General features: G+C 40.0%; 1 protein-coding gene across 2 annotated transcripts in view; it reads right to left on the bottom strand.

Annotated features, from left to right (window-relative positions):
• The window catches only part of smfn (small fragment nuclease), a 16,252-nt gene extending 10,438 nt beyond the window's left edge, over positions 1 to 5,814 (bottom strand). For both annotated transcript variants that reach the window (XM_072445590.1, XM_072445591.1), the window contains exons 1-3: positions 5,483 to 5,814; positions 2,155 to 2,238; positions 1,131 to 1,208 (exon numbers count right to left, since the gene is read on the bottom strand). In XM_072445590.1, the coding sequence (XP_072301691.1) occupies positions 1,131 to 1,208; positions 2,155 to 2,238; positions 5,483 to 5,764 (444 nt within the window). In that variant the 5' untranslated portion in view covers positions 5,765 to 5,814. The remainder of the gene's footprint in view (positions 1 to 1,130; positions 1,209 to 2,154; positions 2,239 to 5,482) is intronic.
• Positions 5,815 to 14,537: the final 8,723 nt, after the last annotated feature.

The raw sequence follows: 14,537 nt of genomic DNA, 5'->3' as shown, positions 1-14,537 counted from the left end.
TGCAGCAGAGGACATTTGTGTTTGTGTTCAGTGATGGGACAATCCTTCAGTTATTTAAGAGATAAAGGTGCACTATGGAACACTTCCATTGGAGGAATGCATGTAATAGAATAAATGCAACATGGATGAGTGCACCGTTACAAAGTACATTAAGCAAGTCAAGTTTTTGAATGAACGTACGTGGAGTAGACACAAAGTCTCCATGGCGTTCATTTTGCCTGAAATCTTTTACATACGGATCATATGTACTGTCCATTTTCAAAACAAATGACAGACTAAATCTGTTTTTAGGGCTCTCCTGTCCCCGGAGGAAGTCTATTGTACATGTTTTAGCTGTAAGGGGGAAAAAACAATAAGTATTGTATTTTTATCAAACCAGGAAGTAATGCTGGTGCGGTTACTGTTCGCGGTGGCATGAAGCCAATTCTTACCTTTCACAAACTTCTACAAGGTCAATATGGTCATGGTCATCTGATCCTACTGACCCCACTTAAGACGGCAAATGGGACAATTCCGGACTTAATCTTACTGAATATATGGACATGACATGCCTCTTTTTAAGGCTCAGAACATGTAGGATTTAGTCACAAAACTCAAAGAGACATCATGAATAGTCACTGCTCGTCATCATTAGAAACGACTGAATGGAAATGGAAGTAGCCTGGATCAAAGAGCAGACGTTCATTCTTTCAGTTCCAGACAGTAAATTGGACAGAAATATGATTGGGGACAGATACTTGGTTTAGAGCACAGTAATCAAACTATGAAGAAAACTAATATGAAATCATTCAACAAAGACCATTTTCAGCTGTTTTTTGTGGTGGAGACTGTATTGGGCTTTGGGTTTTAATAGGCTAATAATAATAATATTGTTTATGTTTTATGACATGTTCAAATAGTTTTGAAGAAATGTGTAGATACACAAAAGCTAAACATCGGTATTGGGACTGGAAAAGCTGGATCGGTGCATCCCGAGTAGGAACAATGAGGTACAGCGCCTTTAAGTACTATGTGGACGAAAGAAATACTTTATACCTGAAGTATTTCTTTTTTGCAATACATAGTTGGATATTGCTATAATAATAACTTTGTATAGATTGTCCCGGCCTTAACAGAAGCTACAAGCCCACCTGGCCGTGGTGTTCTTTGCACCAGTCTGACATGCCGTCCAGCAGCTCCTCAGGCTGCTTTATGATCAGGTTGGGACCCTGACAAATGAAAGGAAGAAGATTATTTCAAGCACATATACAACAGATGCAATGTAGTAGTTTTAGCAGTGCAGAATGTAGTAGCAATAGTGGCAGTAGGCCTGACATAAGTCAATTTAAATAACTATAAGCCTATACTGGGTCTGAAAGTACACTGCACTGTGCAGTTGAAGATCTTTTTATGCCAATGATATCTCAGAAAATCCTTATCTAAATTAATTTCTCCATAAAATATAACTGTAAGAGACGCAGACCACAATGTAATAATGCATATCAGTAAAACAGCATGCTAAGATCTATAGTCATAAACATGTTTAGAATTCCACTCACTTTGTAAGTTAACGAACTATAAAAAAGCAAACATAAAAACCACAAGTGATAAATATTGAGCCATAAATATTATTGTAATATTGTTCATCTCTAATATAGTGAACAATAAGTTTATGCCAAGTAATAATAGTATTTAGTAGTGTTCAAAATGTTTACACTAAAGGAACAGGCTCGTCTTAAAAATACTTAACAATTTCAATACATTACATTTATTTTTTATGAATGAAGGAAAGGATTTTGATACAGTTTTAATTTTCTGACAATTCAGTACAAAAATACTTTCTTGATGTTACCATGTGGTCTTTTACTAATTCTGATAAAGCTCAAGTTTGTTGAGTTTGTTAGTTTATTTGAACAGGGACTTTGCACATGAATAAAAGTATTCAGTAAATGTGCTAAACAGCTGGTTTTCAACTGTGATCTCCACTTTGTCTTAAGTTTCTAGTTTTAGACTCATTGGGACAAATGTTCCAGACTCATAAATTCAGACTACCAATGAATGTTTTATATAAATTGTATGTTTCCTCTCTGTGTCATGCTTTTTTTGTTTCTTAATCTTTCATTGTCTAATACCAGTCTCTTGATACTTCAGACAGGCCTGTGTGAGTGCAGTTACCTCAGCTACAACATTCAGGTCAGAGTCTGTGATGATACAGGCCATTTCAATGATTTGGTCCTTCTCAATGTCAAGGCCGGTCATCTGGGAAAAACAAGCACAAATACATATTACAAAAATATTTAAACTAAAACACATGAAACATATACAAGGTGTTTTATTGGCCACAAACCAGATGGTAAACCAGTTACCACCAATCACAACCAGAACCTCCCGCCACAAGAACAGTTCCTTTCCCTTTATTCCTAATTTGTGAATAAGTGTGTTGTTGGGAGTGATGTTGACAGAGAGAAGTTTCTTTTCACACGGAACATTCACGGCTCGAGACGAGTTTGGGAAGTTTGTGCACGAGGAACACATGAAGGACTGGGGATTATCGAGTGCTCGTCCAAACACCAAATGACCAAAGCTTTAGAGATTAAGAAGTTCTACTTAGGTCATGATGTTAAGTGTTTGTATTTGATTGTGTCAAAAGACATTTGGGCGTGATCAACAGCAGTTGTCTCGGAGGGCGACAGTGAAAAAGCAGATGAAACAATGTTCATGGGGACTTGGCAATGTCCCTGCATCCCGTGTCCTTAGACCCTCCTTCTCAGCCAGGGTTCCACTGTCATTTCATGAAGGAGTTTTTAAACATATCCTTGATAAAAGAACAAATATTAAGATATGAGAAGGAAAAGTCCACTTCAGTTCATGTGGTGTTGTCAGGAGAACTGCCAGAGCGAGTCATAAGGCTAGTATTGTGTCCATAACTAATTGTTTACAGGCTTTAATTATAGTTCATGTGTTCTTATTATTTATCTAATACATTTCTACCATTCGCGGGTAACTGGAGCCTATCCCAGTGACTGTGGGCCTTAGGCGGGGTACACTGGACAGAGACCATTCACTCTCACATTCATTCACTAAGGGCAATTTACAGTTGCCACTTTTACCTAACACATGCATCTCCTTATAGAGGCGAGAACTAACCACTCTGCCACCGTGCACCCCTTATTAGGCCCAAGCGCCACAAGCTGGCGAGAGGCCTATTAATCTCGTAAGGCCGCTGCGAAAGTGCGCACGTAGTGCGCACGAAATCGAGCGCGAAGCGCTCGCCCACTTCCAAACACTCACTAACGCCCCGTGCATACTAATTAGTAGTAGGAAAATGGAACTTTACCGTTGTAAACGGGCGAAGCCCGTGCAAAAGTACGCACTAAACGAGCACTTTATATGGGGATGACGGTCGTCATCCCCATATAAAGCACTCATTTGCGCTAAGTAGCTCACGAATACGTTGCCCATATCTTGCATGTTCCGTGCATATAAGCATGTAATGCAAAAATTGAACATTATTACTGTTTAGAGGGCCAAAAACACAAAGTGGGCGGAGCCCACTCAAAATTAACGAAAGTACCAGTCAGTGACCAGGGACCCACACCATGAGGTAGGAAAGCGCGAGCGCTTTCCGAAAATGTATAGTTTATGATATTTGAAAAATGGGAAACATTGTTTTCGGAATATTATTCTTTCTTCTTCTTCTTCTCGGGACCAACCCCCCTATTTTTCACCCAGTGAACATTGACGAAAAGTCACAAAAATTAGCACACCTCTAAAAATCGTGCCTCTCTATATTCTGGCTATTTCCTTTTTCTAAAATAAAAAAAAATTGCGCGTCAGCGCCCCCAAATGTACCAAAAATGCATTGAGAGATGGGAAATGCCCCCAAAAAAATCTGATCGTAAAATCATGAAATTTGGCGCAGAGGTAGATGGTGACAAGACAAGTAAAAAATATTATTACGGCAACGCCGTCCGCCCAACCAAATGTCGGCCATATTGCTTCAAAAATGGCTAAACATGACTTCGGAGTTTTTCCAAACGTCGTACTTTTACGAACTCCTCCCAGGGCGTTGGCCCTAAAAAGCTGAAATTTGGTGAAAATGCTACTGAGGAGTGGGACATCAAAAGTTATCCAAATTACATTGATACCTCTCACGGTCTCTGTGCGGCGAAGCCGCAAACTGTAGCAAGAATTTCAGAAATCTCCCAAATTTAACATTTCTGCCGTTTGCGCAGATAAAGTCCGAATTGCGTCAAATTAGAATCAGTTGTTAAACTCTTTGCCCTAAACCTACTTGAAGTGAAATAAATTAATTTGGAGCCACAGCGCCCCCTACAGATTTTATATGGAGGTTAAATATTTAGTTTTGCGAACTTATATGAAATTTGACACACAACTCAATTTCAGCATCCCCATCAGAAAAGTCAATGAGACCCATGTCATAATTGTTATGGCTTTGCCGTAACGATGACCGAAACCTTCCATGTTATTCCAATGGGGAAATCGCCAGAACATGTTTACACTTTAGACTTTCACAAACTCCTCTTAGGGCGTTAGACATATTAACCTGAAATTTGGTGAGACTCATCTTCAGGTGTGGACCATCAAAAGTTATCCACATTTTTATTCAAAGAGTCACGGTGTCTGTGCGGCAAAGCCGCACATTTTGCCAAGAATTCAAAATAAAATAGCTTTTTGATGGTAAAACAAAGGGGAGAAGATGTGACAGCGTCACAGATTCAGCAGTAGGCGTAATAAAAGGACAATTGGGGCGCGTTAGCGCCCCCTCCTCTTGCGGCGTGGCGGCGGCGTAGCGAGGGCCGATCATTGCTGCTTGCGGCTATATTTATTATTATTATTCATTGTTTTATTGCACTTAACTGCGGTCACTGGACTCAGTTATTGCTTTTAAGGGTCAGCTTAAAACCTTTTTATTTAGTCAAGCCTTTTAATTGCATTTGTTTTAGCGGCTGATTTTACTGTATATTGTTGTATATGTATTGCTCACTGTAAATTGTTTGTGTTTTTATTGTTTTATTCTGTGTTTTGTGAATAACTTTGTGACTTCTGTCTGTGAAAGGTGCTATACAAATAAAATGTACTTACTTATTTACTCAACACTGATGCTCATTACTTGTCGTAAACCTTTTCTGACTGTACGACCCAATAGTGTATTTGTAGGATCAATTTTGGCCGAACTTTCATGAAAAAAAACAAGAAAATAACTGCATCTTCTCAATAGTTTACGTTCTACATGCACCACGTGTTCGCCCCCCCCCTCACTTCCGCCTCAGTTGACGTGCAACTCTGTCAAAGTAAATGTACACCTTTGACAACTACATCTAGCTGCTCAAACTTGTGCCACTTCTCCACGTGCACGCAGTATTGTAGCATCAGCAGAATGTAACACGCAAACACAATTTAGCACACGCGCGAGTTTCCCGGGAACACTGACGTCAACATAGTCCTTTTGCTACATGCTACATGCTAACGCCGCACTTGCCTCCAGGTCCACCCACACCATTCGCTGAGACATCGCCGCCGAGGACGCGCTGACGCGGCTGGACGTGTCCGTGGACATCTCTGCAAAGCTAAACCTGGAGCCGGGGGAAGGGAGGGATGTGACGTGTCCGGCGAACTGCGGCTGGGGAAGGGGCGTGTTGGTCCGCGGAGAGCTACAGCGGGACGGTGACGGTGCCGCGCGGGGGGTCAGCCGTGGTCTCCTCCGGTAAAGGAACGTGAGTGCGGCCAATGCCGGGGTCCGAGAGCAGGGCATCAGCGGCATCCTCCTGAGCCAGCTTCCGACGGGAACTGTCGTAAATACAAAAAATAAAAACAAAATGGGAATCGGCAGCTTTTCTTTTTGTCCACGAGATGGCGACATTATCAACGCTTTATCAGAGGGACGTCAGTAGCCTGCAGTGTTTGCAATACTTTGACAATTTTGTGAATTCTGAATATACATTAACATTATATTTGTATACTTTGTAACGTACTATGTTACCTTGTCCAATCAGAATACACATTCAGAATACCTTGAATACGTGCACATTTGAAAGTACTACATATACGATTTAAACAGCTTTTTGTTTCACTGTTTCTTATGCATTTATACAATAAGAGAACTTTAATCACAGATTATAGAAGGACAAATTGCACATGCACTCCCCATAAGAGATGTGTTTTTCTCACCAATTCAGTGCACTTTGAAGCCTGCATTTTAGGATCAAATAAGACAATGACTTTCAGAAAGTAACTATTCTGAATACCACCAAAAGAAAGAGTAACTGGGATACAGTCAAAATTAGTATTCTGAACATGTGGGACTGGAGTGGAATATGATGAAATTCAAATTATTCAAACCTTAATTATTTTTGCTGCATTTATTTGGAAACCTCTACTGATATGAGGAATTGTCATTTTCATTAAATTTTGCAGCGAGCCTATACAACACTGAACAAAAATATAAACTTTTGTTTTTTGCTCCCATTTTTCATGAACTGAACTCAAAGATATGAAACGTTTGCTATAAACACATAAAACCAATTCCTCCCAAATATTGTTCACACATTTGTCTGTTCAATTATTACAAATTCATCCCACCTCACTGGGTTGGTTAGAAGGATGTACCTGGGCCTCAGAACTCCTGCCTTGGACACAATAAATAGGTTTGAATGATGGTGCTGGTGTGGGCTGAAGACTCACTCTTCTGCCCGGTAAGAACTCAAATAAGGAGACGCTCTTTACTTGAGAGTGGTTCATTGGCTTGAATGGTTCTTTACAGTTTGATTGCGGGTGAGGCCTGGTGTATGTGCTCCTAGACAAACAGACCAATGAAAACATTAATATATATGTAATACCGTCACAAACACTGCAATGACTGAGATAAACTAAGAGGACTCCGCTGTAACAATAACACATTTACACATTTACACATCAAAGAACATGTAAATAGTGCATCGACATTAGCGTCACTTAAGATGTACACGTGATGGACGCATGCATCAATTAAGCAGAAAACGGCTTTAATCACTAAACTAAATATACTCATGCATTGTAAACTCTACTTACTTATGTCACGCACACACTACTAAATTGGGGAGGCAAACAAACTACTACTTTAAACTTTAAACTCTGATAAACTGCGATGGCAAACTCCGACTCTAAACTCCCTCTCTCTCTCTCTTCTCACACGCACTGCGCTGCTTACCAGGGGTCTAGGCTCCTCCCCTTAAAGGGCCAGCATGACAGTCTCTTCGTGGACCTATTATGATCTGGATAGGGTATGGCCATGGATCTATTATAATATCTGGATAGGGTATGGCCATGGATCTATTATAATATCTGGATAGGGTATGGCCATGGATCTATTATAATATCTGGATAGGGTATGGCCATGGATCCGTTATAATATCTGGATAGGGTATGGCCATGGATCTATTATGATCTGGATAGGGGATGGCCATGGATCCATTATAATATCTGGATAGGGTATGGCCATGGATCTATTATAATATCTGGATAGGGTATGGCCATGGATCTATTATAATATCTGGATAGGGTATGGCCATGGATCTATTATAATATCTGGATAGGGTATGGCCATGGATCCATTATAATATCTGGATAGGGTATGGCCATGGATCTATAATAATATCTGGATAGGGTATGGCCATGGATCTATTACATTATCTAGATAGTGTATGGCCATGGATCTATTATAATATCTGGATAGGGTATGGCCATGGATCTATTATAATATCTGGATAGGGTATGGCCATGGATCTATTATAATATCTGGATAGGGTATGGCCATGGATCCATTATAATATCTGGATAGGGTATGGCCATGGATCCATTATAATATCTGGATAGGGTATGGCCATGGATCTATTACATTATCTGGATAGTGTATGGCCATGGATCTATTATAATATCCGGATAGGGTATGGCCATGGATCTATTATAATATCTGGATAGGGTATGGCCATGGATCTATTATGATCTGGATAGGGTATGGCCATGGATCTATTATAATATCTGGATAGGGTATGGCCATGGATCCATTATAATATCTGGATAGGGTATGGCCGTGGATCTATTACATTATCTGGATAGGGTATGGCCATGGATCTATTATAATATCTGGATAGGGTATGGCCATGGATCTATTATAATATCTGGATAGGGTATGGCCATGGATCCATTATAATATCTGGATAGGGTATGGCCATGGATCCATTATAATATCTGGATAGGGTGTGGCCATGGATCTATTATAATATCTGGATAGGGTATGGCCATGGATCTATTACATTATCTGGATAGTGTATGGCCATGGATCTATTATAATATCTGGATAGGGTATGGCCATGGATCTATTATAATATCTGGATAGGGTATGGCCATGGATCTATTACATTATCTGGATAGTGTATGGCCATGGATCTATTATAATATCTGGATAGTGTATGGCCATGGATCCATTATAATATCTGGATAGTGTATGGCCATGGATCTATTACATTATCTGGATAGTGTATGGCCATGGATCCATTATAATATCTGGATAGGGTATGGCCGTGGATCTATTATAATATCTGGATAGTGTATGGCCATGGATCTATTATAATATCTGGATAGGGTATGGCCATGGATCTATTACATTATCTGGATAGTGTATGGCCATGGATCTATTATAATATCCGGATAGGGTATGGCCATGGATCTATTATAATATCTGGATAGGGTATGGCCATGGATCTATTATGATCTGGATAGGGTATGGCCATGGATCTATTATAATATCTGGATAGGGTATGGCCATGGATCCATTATAATATCTGGATAGGGTATGGCCGTGGATCTATTACATTATCTGGATAGGGTATGGCCATGGATCTATTATAATATCTGGATAGGGTATGGCCATGGATCTATTATAATATCTGGATAGGGTATGGCCATGGATCCATTATAATATCTGGATAGGGTATGGCCATGGATCCATTATAATATCTGGATAGGGTGTGGCCATGGATCTATTATAATATCTGGATAGGGTATGGCCATGGATCTATTACATTATCTGGATAGTGTATGGCCATGGATCTATTATAATATCTGGATAGGGTATGGCCATGGATCTATTATAATATCTGGATAGGGTATGGCCATGGATCTATTACATTATCTGGATAGTGTATGGCCATGGATCTATTATAATATCTGGATAGTGTATGGCCATGGATCCATTATAATATCTGGATAGTGTATGGCCATGGATCTATTACATTATCTGGATAGTGTATGGCCATGGATCCATTATAATATCTGGATAGGGTATGGCCGTGGATCTATTATAATATCTGGATAGTGTATGGCCATGGATCTATTATAATATCTGGATAGGGTATGGCCGTGGATCTATTATAATATCTGGATAGGGTATGGCCATGGATCTATTATAATATCTGGATAGGGTATGGCCATGGATCCATTATAATATCTGGATAGGGTATGGCCATGGATCCATTATAATATCTGGATAGGGTATGGCCATGGATCCATTATAATATCTGGATAGGGTATGGCCATGGATCTATTACATTATCTGGATAGTGTATGGCCATGGATCTATTATAATATCTGGATAGGGTATGGCCATGGATCTATTATAATATCTGGATAGGGTATGGCCATGGATCTATTATAATATCTGGATAGGGTATGGCCATGGATCTATTATAATATCTGGATAGGGTATGGCCGTGGATCTATTATAATATCTGGATAGGGTATGGCCATGGATCTATTATAATATCTGGATAGGGTATGGCCATGGATCTATTATAATATCTGGATAGGGTATGGCCATGGATCTATTATAATATCTGGATAGGGTATGGCCATGGATCCATTATAATATCTGGATAGGGTATGGCCATGGATCTATTATAATATCTGGATAGGGTATGGCCATGGATCTATTACATTATCTGGATAGTGTATGGCCATGGATCTATTATAATATCTGGATAGGGTATGGCCATGGATCTATTATAATATCTGGATAGGGTATGGCCATGGATCTATTATAATATCTGGATAGGGTATGGCCATGGATCTATTATAATATCTGGATAGGGTATGGCTAGCCACAGCAACCACCCCCAGTGGCCACTCCATTGGTACTGCAGCCAAAGAAATCGTGCGGCCCATAAAGCTTTTTTTCCCTAGAGCGCAATGTAATGAAAAAGTGCTCGTGTTTGGCTGACAGGGGCCTAGAGCTTTCAGAAATGTCGGATATAGCGAAGAAATGAATGACACAAACCTCAACGATCAAGGACTGGACTGACATTGCAACAGACATCAGGCAAATGGGAAAAATGACATTCAGACTTCATTTGGAAATAGAACATTTGACAGACTTTGGATAAAATGGGACCTTTCCTTCAACTTAAATGTGAATGATTTTGTTTCTTTTGATTCTTGTTTTATGTATTTTTGTGTATTTGTTTGTATTTTCATTCTCTGGTCTAGGTGTGTTCTGTTATGTTTATTCGTTTTAAAAAAACGAACAAGATGAACACTCAAAATGGTTGGTTTTGCTTTATTGGGGGGTCTGGTGGTAGCGGGTTGTCAGAAAACCCAATTGTGCGCTGAAGTTGCTGGATATTGGCCCTGGAAGTAAACATCCAGGGCCTCTGTCTCCCATGGGAAACCAGCAAGTTCTATCATGGAGCACGCACAGCTCCAGACGTTTCACTTCACTCTGTCACAACGCACCGGACGATTAGACAGAGCCGAGAGTTCTCGTGTGAGGCGCAGATGTTTAGATACACTGGAAACCACTACCACGTAATGAGCTGACACTGTGGTTTTATAACCACAGTGTCAGAAGGAGGGAGAGGGAGGGAGTGAGAGGGAGATGGGGGGAGAGGGAGAGACGCAGACACTCCAGCAATGGCTTCAGCCATTGCAGATTTTCTAGTTCAGTTTATTATTATCTATAAATATTGTCAATAATCCAGACCTTAAAGGAAATTTTGATGGAGATCAAGATATCAGAGCTCGCTGATGGTGCAGCTCTTTTTCTGAAAAAAACTAACCTCAGATACAAAATGCTGCTGCGTTAATAGAAGAATGAACCCACTTATATAGCGTAATTATACTGGCATTGGCATCTACAGGACATGGGGTGAAGTCCTCCTGGCATGTAGTCGTGTGCGTTCTTGGGTGCGGGGCGTGATCCAATGCGTTGATCCCGCACGAGGGTCAGAAACAGACTTATTTTAGTCGTTTGCTGCTCGGACCTGACTAAATTTCGACTTAAAAGATAAAGAGAAGATTCACATGAACCACACTTCAGGTCAGACGCTCCAGACGCTCTGCTGGCTCAGATGATGCAAATACACTGTGGATATGCTACTTAAGGCAACTTGATCCATAAGAGGCCAAATGGACAAGGGGTCATGTGTGTGCGTGAGGAGAGATGAAGACGTGTTTGGACCACATGAACAGTGGAATTAGTTTGGCAAAAGAAAGACATATCCCATTAATCACTCAAACCGCACTTGGTTTAATAATGAAGTGCTATTACAGCTGCTTTTGTGGTCATTCCTTTTTTTATTTTTGGGAAATATTAGACCAAAAACATATAGCCTATAGTTAATCAACTAATACGCATACAATATCAGAATAATACAGAATGTTAGAGTAATATAAGCAGCTTAAAAGAGGTTAAACTCCCTCACTAATAAAAAACTATGGTCTGTAGGCATCTGTGCGTAAAGGGGCGCGTACGTGACCTCTCGGACCTGTCTCCTGCAGCGTGCACAGCTTCAATCAAATAAACTCAAGGCAAAACATGTGCGTGGAGCAAACTCCAGCACAGCCTCTCTGAACGCTCTCTGAATGCACGCCCGTTCATACTCTCCTATAGGCAACAACAAACCTTCTGGATTGCGCAGAGCAATTGATAAGTGCCAGAGTCTGGATGGAGTGTGCGCCCGTGCGTCGATTACCAATGGGACCGTGGCTGGATTTATGCACAACTATTGGGGATTCAAGACCACAGGCTGGAGCTAACTGGTTTTCTGTCTCTGTGCCCGGTTTTATACGTTTTTAGATTTAATAGTCAAATCAAATGAGGGCAAAGGCGAGGTGAGAGCTACAGTGCGTTCAGGGGCCGCTGAGTGAATGAGATGTAAGGGCAGAGAGGCTGGCAGCTGGGTATTGGCTCCAGGCTAACCTGCTCCTTTTGAAGGACTGAACTCATTTTGTGTATGATGTTTCAGGGGAGTTGTCTCCTCTCTGTGTGAGCAGAAGAAATCATGCAATGGCACAAACGTTCTAAATGTAGCAGGTATCTTCTTTCTGGCATTGCAGGTTTAATCTCTTCCAGCTTATTCATAGTAATAACATGTGAATATGAGGGTCTGATCTGACCTAGTTCTAATTTTTGCACACATGTGAAGATTTGGAGAAGGGAAATAATGCAAAACAGGTCAAACTTTTGAGGCAAAGTCAAAAATGGAAGAGAACATTTTTGGTGATTAGATTTTCTATTCATATTCTGATTTTCACTACATATTAACATAACAGCAGAATCTCAATCAGCCCAATGTGATCCCAAACCTGACTGAGATGAACCTCATCACAAGCGTCTGTCACAGAGTTAAATTAAGTGCAGCATGTATATTTTATAGTGTTATGATACAATATGCGGTATATAGTTTTATTTACTCTATACAGAAATGTCCCTCATAGGAAAAGTGTCTGCTCTGACTCAGGTTCAAGAACAATATTTGTAATACGGACCAGTTGTTCTTTACCTGTGATGTGTGTACCACTAATGTTACAAAGTTTGTTCTGGTGGTACTCAACTGAATAGTCTTTTTTACGTGACTGTTCTTTTTCTGTCCCCAGTGACGGCTCTGAGCTCCGGTCAACACTGAAGAGGCTTCTGTCATTTCACCGGGCTACAGCAAGTACACACAGAAGTAAGTAACACATGTACTGTACATGATCATCATACTACCCACATAGAAAGACTGATGTCAGCTGCAAAAGTGTGCCAGTCACACTATTCTTCTTCTTCTTCTTCTTCTTCTTCTTCTTCTTCTTCTTCTTCTTCTTCTTCTTCTTCTTCTTCTTCTTCTTCTTCTTCTTCTTCTTCTTCTTCTTCTTCTTCTTCTTCTTCTTCTTCTTCTTCTTCTTCTTCTTCTTCTTCTTCTTCTTCTTCTTCTTCTTAAGACTTCCTTCTTCTTCTTCTGTAGCTTCTTCTTCTGTAGCTTCTTCTTCTTTTACTGCAGCTTCTTCTGTAGCTTCTTCTTCTTCTGTAGCTTCTCATTATTATTCTGTAGCTTCTTCTTCTTCTGCAGCTTCTTCTTCTTCTGCAGCTTCTTCTTCTTCTTCTCTAGCTTCTTCTTCTTCTTCTTCTTCTTCTTCTTCTTCTTCTTCTTCTTCTTCTTCTTCTTCTTCTTCTTCTTCTTCTTCTTCTTCTTCTTCTTCTTCTTCTTCTTCTTAAGACTTCCTTCTTCTTCTTCTGTAGCTTCTTCTTCTGTGTTTTATGGCGGTTGTGTTAAAAGTGTTACATTACTGCCACCCACTGTAGTTCTACGTCTTAAGACTTCCTTCTTCTTCTGTAGCTTCTTCTTCTGTAGCTTCTTCTTCTTTTACTGCAGCTTCTTCTGTAGCTTCTTCTTCTTCTGTAGCCTCTCATTATTATTCTGTAGCTTCTTCTTCTTCTGCAGCTTCTTCTTCTTCTTCTTCTTCTTCTTCTTCTTCTTCTTCTTCTTCTTCTTCTTCTTCTTCTTCTTCTTCTTCTTCTTCTTCTGCAGCTTCTTCTTCTGCAGCTTCTTCTTCTTCTTCTTCCGTAGCTTCTTCTTCTTCTTCTGTAGCTTCTTCTTCTGCAGCTTCTTCTTCTGTAGCTTCTTCTTCTTCTGCAGCTTCGTCTTCTGTAGCTTCCTCTTCTGCAGCTTCTTCTTCTGCAGCTTCTTATTATTATCATTATTCTGTAGCTTCTTCTTCTGCAGCTTCTTCTTCTTCTTCTCTAGCTTCTTCTTCGTCTTCTGCAGCTACTTCTTCTGCAGCTTCTTCTTCTGTAGCTTCTTCTTCTTCTGTAGCTTCTTCTTCTTCTGTAGCTTCTTCTTCTTCTGCAGCTTCTTCTTCTGTAGCTTCTTCTTCTTCTGTAGCTTCTTCTTCTTCTGTAGCTTCTTCTTCTTCTGTAGCTGCTTCTTCTTCTGCAGCTTCTTCTTCTGTAGCTTCTTCTTCTTCTTCTTCTTCTTCTGTAGCTTCTTCTTCTTCTTCTGTAGCTTCTTCTTCTTCTTCGTTTTTCTACCTCCTGTCTGCTTTAAACTTGACTTCATGTTTCCCCCTTTATGACGACACTCCAGCCGCTGAAATGGTGGAAGTCATTGTTGGCTGGACAGACTTGGACAAACTACTCCTAAAACCACGTTGAGGTGTCAGTAAATACATATATATATATATATATATATATATATATATATATATATATATATATATATATATATATATATATATATATATAT

This window comes from Eucyclogobius newberryi, unplaced genomic scaffold (genome assembly GCF_026437365.1).
Source record: "Eucyclogobius newberryi isolate DKJ021-1_F unplaced genomic scaffold, fEucNew1.0.hap1 SCAF_15, whole genome shotgun sequence".
Classification (NCBI taxonomy): domain Eukaryota; kingdom Metazoa; phylum Chordata; class Actinopteri; order Gobiiformes; family Gobiidae; genus Eucyclogobius; species Eucyclogobius newberryi.
The sequence above is the reverse complement of the archived record's forward strand: the minus strand, read 5'-3'. Positions and strand labels throughout refer to the sequence as shown.